The 15,490-nt window shown below is 43.6% G+C and overlaps 1 protein-coding gene across 1 annotated transcript in view; it reads left to right on the top strand.

Moving 5' to 3' along the window:
* Positions 1-15,490, top strand: part of Col22a1 (collagen type XXII alpha 1 chain) — a 233,247-nt gene that overhangs the window by 160,510 nt on the left and 57,247 nt on the right. The window contains exons 45-46 of the mRNA XM_037197519.1: positions 4,711-4,824; positions 9,474-9,527. Coding sequence (XP_037053414.1) covers positions 4,711-4,824; positions 9,474-9,527 — 168 coding nt within the window. The remainder of the gene's footprint in view (positions 1-4,710; positions 4,825-9,473; positions 9,528-15,490) is intronic.

Here is a 15,490-nt window from a genome sequence, read left to right as displayed (position 1 = left end):
ATGGGTACTATGTACATGCAGTGCCCACAGAAGAAGATCCCCTGGAACTGGAGTTATAGATGATTGTGAGCCACCATGTAGATGCTGGAAATCTGACTAGTCCTCTAGAAGACTAACCAGTGCTCTTAACTGCCGAGCCATTACTCCAGTACTCACATGCATCTACCTAATAAAATTAAGGTCCATGGCCATACTAGGCACTTTACAAGTACCTAGTGCCCCCATGCAGTTGGGAGCTACCTTATGGGACAGTACAGACATGGAGCAGAAAGTTCTTCACAGGGTAATGTTGAAATGCCTAATGAACATTGTTTATTCAATTTTAGATTCCACGAGGTAGGTGTGATTCATGTTACTGCTTTGCATATATGAAACCAGACACATAAATAGAGTCAATGGATAGAATAAATTATCTCAGAAACAGAATCCAGTGTTCATAGTCAAAGACTGGACTTGGCTTATATAAGAATGTCTTCTGTTTGGAAAATGGCAGGAGGCAGAGCCAAACAGTTGGTTTCTGGATCCTGCTGGTTCAAGAATAGAAGCACAGGCCCATGGAAGTAAGGACAGATGCTGGGCTCTGCAGCCTTCACAGTCCTGACTTGATGGGGTGCTTACCTGTTTTCCAGAATGGTTTTTTCTTTTTCTTTTCTGAGAGGTACAAAGTGCTTATCATAGCTGGAATAAAGTGGGATCTGGCCAGAGTCACACCTGGAAGCTGAATTGTGGAGGTGCCCAGGTGCTTTGCTTCAGGGCCTTGAGTTTTGACTGGTGAATAGTTGGGCAGGGCTACAGCAGCTTTGGATTTCTATTCAGAAAGAAACACTGTTGTCATGGTGGCGGGAGCGGAGACCCCTTGGCTGGCTCTGCTTCAAGCCTTTGTCACAGTGCTATATTTCATGTGACTCTAGGCCTCATCTTCTTGTATTCTAAAAGCCACTGGATGATAGCAGAAGGTCTCTGGTTAACGTATGAACCCAAATGGAAAAACAAAAAAAACAAAACAAAACTCCCCAAATAACCTTATAAAGCTTGAGGCTTTTAATCTTCTTAAACATTGAGATGTATTAATGGAAAAAATCAAACTTTATTAAAATATGAAGAGTAGACTAATCTTTATAGATTTTTATTGACAGTTTTTTTTTAACCATCAAGGAGACTATAAGAAATAGTTGTTCCTTGATTTGATCTCTTCTTTATTAAAGGCTTTTATTAGCTTAGATAATTCTTCATGGTTTCCAGGTTCTGTGAGGACCTGGGTTTGTATCATCTGCCACTTCTCAGGATTTAAACCTTAGGATATCCTGATGGGTATGCCAATGACACGGGAGAGGATGCAGCTGCAAGGACCAAACCTCACACCTCAGTGCCAGAGAGAGCACTGAGACAGACATTAATCCAGTGTTGATTCCGCAGCTGCTCTGAAGGATGCAGTTGTGCTCATCTGGGCATCCGAAAACTCAGAGAAACGTGAGCACTTGTGGTCAGGGAAGCTGCACCGTGATGGAAAACTGTAGACTCCAGCCTATTCTACTGGTTTTGGCTGGAGCTGGCCATCTTTAGCTTTCTGATTTTGGAGTCTACTGCCACTGTGATGCTATAGGGTAACATCTGACAGTCTAGTCCAGGTGACTGGGACTCAGAAGGTATCTTTCATTACAAAAATTACTGCTGCACCTAAGCATTTTAGAACAGCCCATATCTCTCATCATGGCAGGATGGACACTGCCTAGGTAGAGGGTTCATCTAAGACCCGCCCTATGAGATGGACTTCTGTAGTGAGATTTGTGCCCCGGGAGGCCAACATCAGGGTGTCTTCATGAAATGACTCCGTTTATAAATCTTACTTATCCACCTCCTCCCCTAAATTCTTGGGCAGTGTTCCATTACTGACTTCCTTTTATAGAATAGGAGGTTGAGGCATGGATGAGTCTATAAATGGAGCAAGACATCAGATTTGGGCTGTAAAATAATAAAGCACACAAATATATAGTGACTAGACTATATTGTGCTTTCATTTTGTGCCTGATGAAATGTTGGACATTTTCCATTCTTTCTTTTTTTATTTGTTTTTAAAAATAATTTGGTTTCTTTTTTTCTTATCTATTTTTTCATACAATACATCCTGACCACAGCCTCCTCTCCTTCCACTCCTCTGAGTTCCCTCTCCTCCCCAGATCCATAGTTCTTCCATTTCCCTTCAGAAAAGAGTGGGCCTCCCAGGGATATCAACTGAATATGGCATAACAAGATGCAATAAGACTAGGCACAAACCCTCATATCAAGTCTGTACAAGACAGCCCAGTAGGAGGAAAAGGGTCCTAAGAGCATCCAAAAGAGTCAGAGACATCTCCCACTTCCACTGTTATGAATCCCACAAAAACTCCAAGCTAAACAACCATAGCCTGTATGCAGAGGACCTAGCACAGACCCACGCAGGCTCCATGATTGCTGCTTCAGTCTTGAGCCCTTTTGAGCCCTGCTTAGTTGATTCTGTGGGCAATGTTCTTCTGATGTTCTCGGCACCTCTAGATTGTAGAATCTAGAGAAATTGGGGTTCCAGGATGTCAACAGCCAAGGAGAGCATCAGTAGGACTATAGGTGGTACTCCTCTCAGTTTGTGCTGACTGATATTCTAGACTGGTCCAGTGGGTTGAGTCTAGTCTTCATACTGGAACAACTGGGATTACAGATAGCTCTGATCTTCAGGCAACAGCCTTGCATAGCCCGCAACTAGGAAAGATCTGAGCTGAAAGCTTTCTGGGAACAAAATGTGGTAAGCATTTTATATTTCCAAGTCCAGAAAAAGTCTTAGTGGCTTAAATTCTTTGTCATCAGGCTAGCTTCATTCTCATTTATATATCCCTCCCACCTCCCTCCCTTCCTCCTTTTCCCCCCTCCCTCTCTCCATCCACCCATACACTTATTCATTGAAATATAATCCACGAGCCATCTATCCACCCACCCATCTATATCTTCCAGTCATCCACCTACCCTTATATCCATCTGCCAACAGACATCTCTAGCCATCCATCTGTACATCCATCCATTGTTGCAGTGGTCCATTGATGTATCTCATTTAAAAGTACTGTAATAGAAAGCCCAGTTCTTCTCTGCTTTTCTAATTTTAAAGAAAGAATGAAACTTGGAAACATGTAGTTTGCTCCATTTTATCCCACTCATCCTTGCTTCATATACTCTAACAATCAGTCCTTCCAAATAGTCAGTTTCTCAAACAGCATACTGAAAGATGATAGAACAAGACATGAAAAAGTCAAGTGGTTGATTAGTTGGCTCATTGTTAAGCAATTGGCTGGGTGTTTTGTTTCATTTATTAACCTCAGCACCATGAAAGACCATTTGTTATGACCTGGCCCTGCGAAGATCAAGACTGTTCCACTCTCTACTTTGTGGGGAGAGAATGGAGTTACAGTTGGAGTACCCAGTAGACAAGTCCATGGGGCATGGTGAGCTTTCCCTGTCCAGATGCCATCAGGGAAGCTTAGAGTAGAAGATGCATAAAGTATACTTGGAGATTACATAGGAGAGAAGCAAGAGAAAGGAGAGCTTGCTTTTATAACAGAAAAACTACATTCTGAAATTAGAGATCAATCCAGGTGAATGTGGAATTCCTTTAGACTGTAGGTCACTGAGTATGAACCCACAGAGTGGCCACATGTTTTTATTCACCCTTCCATGCAGAGCCCTCAGTGGACCTTAGCTAGTGCATTTACTTTGCGTTGGTTAACACCTAGCAAACTTCAGGTTCATGCAGGTAGTAGTCTCAAAGCTCAGCATAGCATCCAGTAGACCAGAGGCTTTGCAATATCTTTTATAAGAGTGCTTCCTCTAAACGAATAGTGGGCCAATAACAATGCCTGAATGTCCTGGGCATTGTCTACCTGGTCTCACAATTTTCTTAGTGTTTCTTCGTGCTATCTTATTTAACTTTACTATAAGAGGAGAGAGGGGGAGGATGGGAGAATGGACAGAAGAGCTTAGGAGGAAGTCATCCAAGAGAGGAGTGTTGGAGGAGGTTGCGCGAGCGTAGTCTCCTGACTTGGTACTTAGCATGCTGTGAACTTTTCAGATCTAGAGGTGACACAGACGGGTGTGAAAGCTTACATTTACTCCTGGAACAGCATTTGCCTGTCTTGAAGAACAAAGCTGAGCTCCTGGGAACATTTATTGAATGCCTGTCCTGGGAAAAGAACAGTGCTAAGCACGGTCAGAGCAAGGCTTTGTGTCACAGCCAGGACACACTGTGCTAGGTACCTGCGGCCCCCTTTGTTCTCCTTCCTTAGGAAGGCACACCACAGAGACTGTCCTTCCCAGCTTTGTTTGACTCTGTCCTCAGGGCAGAGCATTCTATTTCTAGTAACACTAAATGTTTGCCTTCAGTGTGCTCTCTTAATGTTTTTGTTCATGCCCACAGGCATTTTTATATGCATTTTGGCATCATTTTCTCAGGCCATACTTCCAGCCAGGTGACTGGCTAGAACTCAAGAAAAAAATGGGGTAACAATCCAGATGCATTTGTGCTGAAATAAATTTGGACACAAAAGTGCCTGGGTCAAGACAATCCATCAATTTGTTTTTCCATCTTTGTTGGCATTTATAACCAAATATCACCCAGAGGGGTAGGGCCTGGGGCCACTTTGTCTTGTAAGTAGCTACATTACTTACTTAAGTTTCTTTTTCTTCTCTAAGGATGTGTGCAACGACTGCCCTCCTGGTCCCCCAGGCCTCCCAGGTCTTCCAGGTTTCAAAGGGGACAAAGGGCTCCCGGGAAAGCCAGGGAGAGAAGGGACAGAAGGCAAAAAGGTAAGGAGAAGGGGAGCCGAGTCTCCATTCCAGCAATGAAGAATTCCACTAGATCCCAGCATGGCCCTCATTGCTCTAGAAGGATTCAGACTTGGGGACTGTTTAGGCCACAGGGGAGTGCAAAGAAGGCAAACTGGATATCTGTAGGTCTTTGCCATTTTATGAAAATACTGCCTGTGGCATTCCAGTGTGTGGTGATATCTAGACATCCACGCTTCTTTGATGGGTCTTCCCCACTGCCTCTTGTCAGTCCGTCTGTCTGATAGTGAGCTATCTAGTATGTCTAGTTGCCACAGTGGACCTTCAAACCCATGTTTACCTGTCACATAGACAAAGCCCAGGAGCTGAAGAAATGGTGCCTTCTTTGGAGCCAGCAGTCTGGGAACTCAGAGCAAACTCTGCCTTCCAGATTCTCTTTCTCTTTAACATTTTTTATAGAGAACCAGATCAGAGGCAGTCAATCAATCCAAATTTAGTTGTGTCCTTCTGGGTTTAGTTTCTGAGATTCCCCTCTCTCTGTTATCATCTTTTAGTGGCAGGGCAGAGACACACCTAGGCAATTGGGTTTTACATACATCCCAAGACATTTTATGACACCTAGAATTAAGGTTAACCCAGCATAAGCCAACCATAAGTCATGTGTACATAAAGACTCCTTCCTTTAGGATAAAGTCCAAATGTATTCTTCTAATATAGAGTGTAATCTGCTGTTCTTACCCATTTATCCATATATTCACTTCATCACTACCTTTTTTTTTGGTTTTTCGAGACAGGGTTTCTCTGTGTAGCTTTGTGCTTTTCCTGGATCTCACTTTGTAGACCAGGCTGGCCTCGAACTCACAAAGATCTGCCTGCCTCTGCCTCCTGAGTGCTGGGATTAAAGGCGTGCGCCACCACCGACCAGCCACTACCTATTTTTGATACTCCATTAAATGTGTGCTAAGATCTAGTGGCACACACCTGTAACTTCAGTACTTGTGAGATTGAAGAGGAGGATCACAAGTTTGAAGCTATCCTGGACTGTATAATAAGTTACAGGCCAGCCCAGTGAGACCATCTATCATCCCCCTACTCCACAAAAATGTGTATTCTGTATGTTGGTCAATAGGCACTGGAGAGATCCAAAATCAAAAGCTTGAGGCTGGTTTTCATGGAATTTAAGGGCTGGCTTCGGTAGAATGATGCATAGGTAGTTTCTCCTAGAGTACAAGGATAAAACTGAGAGCAAAATCCCATTCTAGCAGTGAAAACTACTCCACAAATGCAGAAAAGAAGAAAAAACAGTTTTGATATTGAATAAGTGTAGCTAGAGTTTTCCTGCCTTGCCCACAGTCAGGACAAATCTTTGTCACTCACCAGTCCCACAGCCGCTCAGACCCAACCAAGTAAACACAGAGACTTACATTGCTTACAAACTGTATGGCTGTGGCAGGCTTCTTGCTAATTGTTCTTATAGCTTAAATTATTCCATTTCCATAAATCTATACCTTGCCACATGGCTCATAGCTTACCAGCATCTTCACATGCTGCTTGTCCTGGCGGCAGCTGGCAGTGACTCCTTCTGCCTTCCTGGTCTTTCTTTTCTCCTCTCTGTTAGTCCTGCCTATACTTCCTGCCTAGCCACTGGCCAATCAGTGTTTTATTTATTGACCAATCAGAGCAATTTGCCATACAGAACATCCCACAGCAAATAAGCATCTAGACAGAATATGTGGCACACTGCAGGCAATATGTTAAGAGGTGGCTAAGGCAAAGAGAATTCCCACTTCATATAGCTAAGCACACCAACCGCCCATTGTAGGCATTTTCTCACGAAAGGCCACAGTAAGCCCTTTAAAAAGAGGGCTCAACAATACCATTTTTTAATATATATTCTTGCCATATATTCACCTGGTAACTGTGACACTGGGTCAGCTGATTGGCTTTATCTGGAGTTGAGAGAGAGAATATTTTCCCTCTGTGTGATAGGAGGAAGCTATGAAACTTGGAACATGGATTGTGTTAGCATTCTACAGAAATCAGATGTTAGAGACACTTCCTTGCTGATTGTATTCCAGAGATGACCCTTGAGAGAAAGTCACTCATGAGTTAAAAATCTGGCAAAAAAACCCATTTAGGTTTGAAAATCATTTGTGTATATTTCAATGTGAGAACTCACGATTACATTATCCAAAGTGCCTGCTCAGGAAATGGGTTTGTAGGGGCGGCGGGGTGTGTCTTTTCTTATTATAAAAAGGAAGAGTCAAGTTCCTAATTAATAATAAATTCCATACTTTTATGGGACAAATAGAAACACAGATCTGAAATACAGTCTTTTTTTTTTTCTTTCCTGTACCTTAAACACTGTCTGTTTCCCCTGCAGAGATCACACATGTAGGTACATTTAGCTTGTGCATGTATGACAGGAACCCAGACATCCCTCTAGATACTCTGGAACTAGGGTCAGAAAATGAATCCTAGAACCACCTTAAGTAAGAATACTTGCCCTTGACCCAGTTCTCCAGGTGATGAAGTCATCAAAGTAAACGTGTTTGTTTGTGACATTTCTCATGCAATATCTTATAGGCTGTGAAGTGGGTATGTTGGATTCTTACAGATCTTTCTTCTCCTGGCTTATTTTTAATAACACAAGGAACTTTTTAATTTAGTCTCTAGGCCTGCATGAAGAAAGGAGATAGGAGAAAGTGTTCTAAAGGGATAGGGGGCAGGGAAAAGGAGACAGTGATAGAATGTATATGACATGCAAGCAGGGTTGTTGCAGGAGGCAGGGGACCAGTGATGTGAGGGCAGGGAAGGGCAGCATATGGGTAAATAAGAATAAAGTATAACAACATAAAGATGTGAACATACCATAAAAAGTCCATAACTCTGCATACTAAACAATTAGTTTTAAAGCCAAAATAAATAAACAAATGAATAAAGGAAGAAATGAAGAAAGAGGGAGAGAAAGAAAGAAAGAGAGAAGGAAGGAAGGAAGAGAAAGAAGAAAGAAACAAAGGCAGCCTCGTGTTTAAGTTGAACATGTTATGGTTACTCTCAGGAGCCCTCACTTTGGGGTGCTGCCAGCAGGTGGCTCTCGGGGTGACTGCTCCAAATCACTGAGGGAGCATTTTAGATAAATCCTTTCAGGACTCCCCACGACAGACTCTTTCATCACAGTGCCAGCAAAGGGATATGCATCCTGAGGGTTGAAAACATCAGTTGCAACTCAAGCCATTCTGAAGTTCAGATCCACTCTGTTCTGTTCCTCCTGGAGGAGCTGGTGGTTATCTGTGATTCCCATCCTGCCCTCTGGGAAGCCGCTCTTCAGAGTTGAACATCTGCTATTCTAGATTTTATAAGGCAAGAACAACCATCCCAAAGTGCCTACTGTGTATGATCATGTATGTATGTGTACATATGAAGCACATGGACATACATAAGTGAGGCACTCCATGATCCCAACTTCATCACCCACCTTGAGTACACTGGATATTTGTCAGTTCATTACACTTTTGCTCAAAGCAATAAGAGTACGTGGCCATGTTGTTTAGTTCTGTATCAGGTGCCCTGTGTGGTGGCTCTCAATCCCTGAACTATAATTTCTTTAAGTTCTGTATGACAAACAGGCAAGGTTTTTCCATGGCTTTCAGCTCAGTGCTGACTCCACACTGGTCTCCACACTGTCTTCATCCATCCCTCTCTTTCCACATGAATGTGCCATAGAGCTGTCTAGTGAGATCAAGACTGAGAAGCTGGTTTTCCTAAAATGAGTGGTTTGGCATGAAGCAAAGATGAAGCAGGCAATACGAGGTGGAGCTCCCAGATGTCTAGTCAATGAGAGAGAAGAGGGATTTTGTGAGCATAGGGCATCAAGATCATGGTGGGGAAATCTGCAGAGACAACCAAGCCAAACTAGTGGGAACTCATGACCTTTAGATCAACAGCTGGAGCCTCCATGGGACTGGACTAGGCCCTCTGCATAGGCGAGACAGTTGTGTAGCTTGATCTGCTTAAGGGACCCCTTGGCGGTAGGATCAGGATCCATCCCTGGTGCATGAGCTGGCTTTTTGGAGCCCACTACCTATGGTGGGATACCTCATGCAGCCTTGAGGCAGGGGAGGGGCTTGGACCTGCCCCTACTGAATGTGCCAGGATCTGCTGACTCCCTAAGGGAGGCCTTACATTCTTGTAGGAGGGAATGGGCTGTGAGTGGGGGTGGAGCAGAGGCTGGGGGATTGGGAGGAGAGAAGAGCAGGATCTTTGATTGGTATGTAAAATAAATAAAAAATTTCTTAATAATAATTAAAAAAAACAAGGTGGGAGCTTGTCATATTTTTTTGCCCTGATTGCAAAAACAGTACACTATTAATTCCTACCCTATTCTGCTGGCCACAGAGACCAATTATGATTCATGTGAACATGGAAGGAAGGAGGTATCAGGCTTGATACCTGGATAACACATCAACACTAGCTAGATGTATTAGTGGTGCTTAGGCCTCTGATTTCATGGCCACATTTGATACCATTGCTTGCCTAGACCCCTTGTCCATATGTTAGGAAGATTCTGGCTGCATTGTAAGGCTGATGCCTGGTGGTGATTTCAATTTGAGCTCATCTTTGGAATTACTATTTTCTTGGTGTACTTTGTCCATTTGCCTCTATTACAGGGAGATACTGGGCCCCAAGGCCTCCCAGGGCCTCCAGGAGTAGCTGGACCACAGGTCAGTGAATCCCAATAAACATCCTGTATTTTCTCACTTCAGTGCTTCATCTAAGTTTGAGGTAAGTAATGCCCAATAGCCTTAATATCTGGGGAGTCAGGTCCCTGGTTGTGTATCTGATGTTCTAGTGACCTGGGAAACTCAATGCAGCCCACTGACCCTCAGTTTCTCCCTTACACCTGGTATGCACACTATGATCATCAAGGGCTCTGGAATGTGTGGTACTTACTAATAATGAACTTGGTATCAGACACCTCAACTTCAGTGCATAGAATAAGACAACATTCAGAGGAGTGTTAGCACTGAGTTGTAGGATGCATAAAATAATGGGTGTTCAATAATAAAGGTGATCAATAATAAAGCAGTGAGGAATGTGATTCATAAATGTAATTGGGCCCTGCTACCTCCATGGGAACACGAGACACACATTTAAAGTCAGCTATGTGAAGCCACAAAGATGGAGTGGGGGAGGCCACCACTGAGAAGGGAGGCATGCTCTCAACCAACGAGTAGATAGGGAAATGCTCTTTGGCTGTCAGGTGTTCCTGGCCTGGAGCCACAGGGACTGTCAGGGTCAGGACTCAGCTATAAGAAGAGAATGCACAGAGCTGGGAGAGGAAGAGCAGAGGCAGGCTCACCTCCCACCGCTGTCCCCCTTCATGCTCACTGGTAAGTACTCTCTGGTCTCCTGTGGCCTCGGTACCAGTGGGTAGGGAGGAGTGGTTCTGTGTGCCTCTTCCTGTGTCCTGCCTGAGTAGAGTGCCACTCTTCAAATAGTGTGGGTAGGAGGGATTTGAGGTCAGGAGGGAGACATGGGTTTGGACTCTCAGCCTGGCATCTTAGAGTTTCTTCACTGTGCTGCCTTGCTGTTTTAGTAAACTGGGAAGTGTCCTCTTGACAACCGGAAGGTAAAATGCTGTCACCAGCACCTGGCAACTTGCAGACTCTCAGTTTATTGTTCTTTAAGTCCCTGGAGTCACGGCCTGTGGAGGGGGCCAAAAACGATAGTAGGTAGAAAATCCAAGAGGTAGCCAGAAATCTCAGTAACCAAGGTAGAAGAAAAGACTTTCATGTAATACCTTTGGAAAACTTGAAATGAAAATAGTAGAGTCAAAAGGAACAAAAAAAAAAATCACAATTTAAGCAAAGGCAAGACCAACCCCCACTTAACTGACTGTCCTCACCCCCTTTATGTTAGTTCCAGGTGGTCAGAACCTCTGCCTGGTTACATTTTGAAATTCTGTTCATTTTGGTTTCTCTTAATTGATTTTAGAGTTTTAAAATATTGCTTGGTGTTGCACTTTAATCTTGGTTATTAAAAAATTTTTTTAATCCAAGTGCTTGGGCTGTTTAGATGGCCTAGTGGTTAAAGTGCTTGCTTCAAGGCTTAATGACCTGGGTTCAATCCCCAGAACCTATCTGGTAGAAGGAGAGAACCAACTTCTGAAAGTTGTCCTCTGACCAGCATACATTCCCTGTGGTGTGTGACTCCCCTCAAAATAAATAAACATAAAAAATATTCAAAGGTGAATCCTTGCCTTGTCTTAATCTAGACCCAGCCCTTTCACGTGGTGTTGACTTATTTTAGATTTAGCCACGTTTATTTTGTTGGGATGTAAGTATGTACACTACATGTGTGAAGTGCCTAGGGAGGCTAGAAGAGGTTGTTGGATCCTCTGGACCTAGGGTTACAGATAGTTGTAAGCTGCTACAAGCTGAACCCAGTTCCTCTGCAAGGGCAGCCAGTACTGCCAACAGCGTCATACTTACTACTATCACAAAGCAATAAACCAAGCAAGTAAAAACAAGTGGTCTGACCAAAACCAGACCTTGGATGGATCGTGATGAGAAATATCTAGGTCTCCCGGGCCCTGCTGGCAGCTTGAGATGGCTACCATTTGTGATCCATATACTTTGTCAAGATTTAGATGGTTTTGATACAGTTAAGAGTTTGGCTTCACATGAAATTTGCAGGCAAATGGATGGAACTAGAAAAAAAATCATCCTGAGTGAGGTAACCCAAACCCAGAAAGACAGTCATGGTATGTACTCACTCATAAGTGGATTCTAGATATAAAATAAAGAACAATCAGACCACAACCCATAGAACCATGGAGGCTATATATATAGCATGGAGGTCCCTAGGACGACTGTGGCTTATAATAAATTTCGGTTTTACTCAATTATTGAAAAAAATAGCCAAATGAATGGAAACACATGAACTGTGAACCAAAGGCTAAGGGCCCCCCAGCTGGATCAGGCCCTCTGAATAGGTGAGACAGTTGATTGGCTTGATCAGTTTGGGAGGCAACTAGGCAGTGGGACCAAGTCCTGTGCTCATTTCATGAGTTGGCTTTTTGAAACCTGGAGCTTATGCAGGGACACTTGGCTCAGTCTGGGAGGAAGGGACTGGACCTGCCTGGACTGAGTCTACCAGGTTGATTGCAGTCCTCGTGGGAGGATTTGTCCTGGAGGAGGTGGGAATGGAGGGTGGGCTGGGGGTAAGGGAGGGGGTGGGAGGGGGGAGAATAGGGGAACCCGTGGCTGATATGTAGAACTGAATGGTATTGTAAAATAAAAAAAAATTAAAAAAAAACAGAAACATTTATAATTCATAAGCTTCTTTGGGATATATATATATATATATATATATATATATATAAAACTTGCTTTACTAATCTAGTGTTTCAAACACTTTTTTATTTTTATCCTCTCCAAAAATAAAAGAAAAATGAATTAAGATAATAATAATAAAAAAAAAAAGAGTTTGGCTTCAAAAACTGCCATTATTAGATCCCATTGTACAGACCAGGAGATTTTGCCAAGGGCACTTTTATATAGTGAGCAATACCAAGAAAGTGTGGCGTCACTGAATGTACCACTAGCCACTGCATGCGAATCTCCTTCTCTGATCCTGCAGGGAAGGCTCAGCCATTCCCCTGGAGAATTCTATGCAGCAACTTCAGCTTTTTCCTTAGTTGACCTTTGCTGCCATTATGCTGGCTGCTGGGCTTAGTTTCTGACAAGAAGGAGCCTTTATCCAGAGAGACAAAAGTAAATCAATTAAACCAGTGCACTTCCTGCATTGAAAAGAGACAATTTCTCTGTCATTTCAACCTGGCAGCAAGCGCTGATCTTTTGGGATGGAGTCTCCATTCTTGTTCTCTCATGACTTACTGCAAGGGAGGGCGTTCTTTAAATATTTTGAAAGAACTCTCACCAGAAAAAGAACAAAGCTTGGTGCTGCATCTAAAAGCCAAGGCCTTTGCTCCTCCCGTTGGTTTCTGGTTAGTGATCTTGAAAAGTCTTTGGTGCTCAAGGAGAGCCTCTACAGTAGCAATGTTCTAAAGGGCCAGGCTATTGCCTAGATGATATGGCCTCCTGCAGAACTGAACATGATACTGCAAGGGGGAGCTTTTCTCATCTTAGAGATGAGGAAGCCAGAATTTAGCAATACAAGATGTGAGGAACCAAGCCTACATATAGTATAGCTGAAGTTGACCTACAAGTCTGTAGGTCATCATATTTCTAACTAATACCAACACCAGCACCAGCACCCAGAACAGCTTCCAGTGGAAACCAGTGTTCCTTCATTCTAGACTGAAAGTAAGACCCTTGGGGGTAGCCTGTCCTTGTCACCATGGAGTGTTAATAAATGAGTCACAGAGGCATTGGTGCCTCATTTGAAAGCCCACAGGTTGGCATCTTGGTTATTGGTTTTGAAATCAAGCTACATTTTCTGCTCTTCCGTTTCCCCATGCCTCTTTCCAGAAAACAGACTTGTTTCTTCTCTGTTCATTCTCACCCATCAAACAACAGCTTTGCAAGATTTATGGACACAAAGATGAATTTATTCAGCAGAAAATGCCCCCATGACAGAGAGACAATAGCCACTGTAAGCATCCTTTGGTCACTGAAGATCTTGAGTGTTCACTGGTCTCCCTGCATTGCCAAGAAAAGAAGGCCTGGCTCTTGGTTTGCTGCTATGACTCAGTATCTGGCCAGCAGCCTCCTGTGATTCATCCTGCCTGCCTCTGTGTTAGGCTGTCTGCAGAAGCTGAGGCTGGGGATGAGGAGCCAGCACCATGGATAGCTTCAGGGTTGCATCCTGAGTTTTGAAACTCTGGGCCAGGGCCCAGAGACTGGGTGCTGTTGTGCTGGATGTCCTTGTAGAGGAGGAACAGGGGGTAAGATGGCAGTCATGGTGACAGCCCTGGAGCACGTGTTTCTTCATTCAGCTATAGGAGCTTCTCTGGCGTTGGTCATGGTGATTGTTTAACAGCTGCCTCTGCAAAGCATTTTATTTCCTGCTCACTGCACATTCGCAATCAGTCCATGGGTCTAATGGGACCCAAAAATGGACCTGGAGATATCCCAGAGAGCAGACATCCTCTTTGGGAAGTTCCAAATAATTTTGTGGAGGCAGAGGTAATACTTATTGCTGTTCCTATTGACAGATAGTACCTGGCAACCCCATCTGTCAGAGGTCATCAGGGCCATTTGCTCTATGATCTGTATGAGCAGGCATATCTTCCATCCACAGGTGCTCAGTCCTGGGGGCTGTCACATGCTCCCTTTAATACCTGTCTTCCAAGTCAAGTGGTACAGGGAGAGATGAGATATAGGCCATTCTTTTGATGCAGAGAAGAAACCAACAGTCTTGTGGGGGCACACAGAGAAGGCAGTGTGGCTGGAGACCCTTATATCGGCAGTCATGGGCTTGGCTTTAGAAGCTGGTACCTCTCCAAACTCCCCTGCCTTCTGCTACCTGAATGAATTGACTCACTAATTACAGTAATTGGACATTTAGTCAACGTCTCCTACTCTTCAGTCAGCTATTTAAAGATTCTGCCTGGACAGATGGTTTGCTCATGAGTTTTAGTAGCCCAAACCTGATTATAACTCTCTTTGTAAAATCTAAGTGTCCAGGAATGTCTAGGAACCAAACAAAAGAACATTTATAAAGTCTGGCATGTAGGAAGCATTTAATACACGTGATTGATGGTGGTCCTTATGGCTCTTAGGTCATTGGACTTAATAACAAACACAACAGGAATCTGGAGAAGAGCAGACAACTTTAAAGAAACTAGTGTCATGGGATAAGGGGCAACCATGATGCCCCCTGAGGAGGTGGACTTTAGTTGCACAGAGGGATTAGGCAGGATTTGCCATGCATTGGGTCGGGATGGGGTCAGTGTGTGGGGCATTCTAGGTAGGAAACAGCTGGGCCTCATGTGAGAGGAGCAAAGCCTTATTTGCTTCAGGAGTTCATGCCTTCTCCTCCACAGCTTACAGATCCCATTAGGATATCAATCCAGCAGAGTTGACTTACAAAGGATAGCACAAAGGCAGACTGTAAATAGTGGAAATATAAATAAAATGGTACCATGGTTTGAAAATTAATGCTTATATTAATATATAATTTTAAAAAATCAAATCAAAGTCTCTTTCCAGCCTAAGAAACCTCTCCTCAAAGATAGAAAAAGAAACAATCTTATCAATACCCAAACACTGATCCAGAATGCAGTGTGTACCAACCACATGCTCAATAGGAGGCTGGGGATTAGAGAGACTTTAGTCTTAGGGAGCCAGTCTGCATGGTTGACCTCAGCATGTATACATATCTCAGGGAGTGCAGTTTACATATCTCAGGGAGTGCTAACTGCTACTAAGATAGAAGACGTGGTGACGCCATTTGTCAACCACATTCATTCCAGATGTGCTAGGTACCCGGGTAGTCATCCATAAGCTCCCTGGCTTGCTTGTTGTAGAACTGAGGGGGCATACAAGCATCTCCGGTCTCTGTCACAGCGGGTAGTTTTGTGCCTGTGGTCCAGGCTTCTGCCAATGTTAGTTCCTGCCTTCCAGCAGGAACGGGGAAAGGGAGTATTTTTTTTTCCCCATGTTTATTAAATTCCAAAGAGATGATTACTAGGTTCTGAGAAAGACATAATTGAGTTCCT

The sequence above is a fragment of the Peromyscus leucopus genome, chromosome 20 (genome assembly GCF_004664715.2).
Source record: "Peromyscus leucopus breed LL Stock chromosome 20, UCI_PerLeu_2.1, whole genome shotgun sequence".
Lineage (NCBI taxonomy): Eukaryota > Metazoa > Chordata > Mammalia > Rodentia > Cricetidae > Peromyscus > Peromyscus leucopus.
The sequence above is the reverse complement of the archived record's forward strand: the minus strand, read 5'-3'. Positions and strand labels throughout refer to the sequence as shown.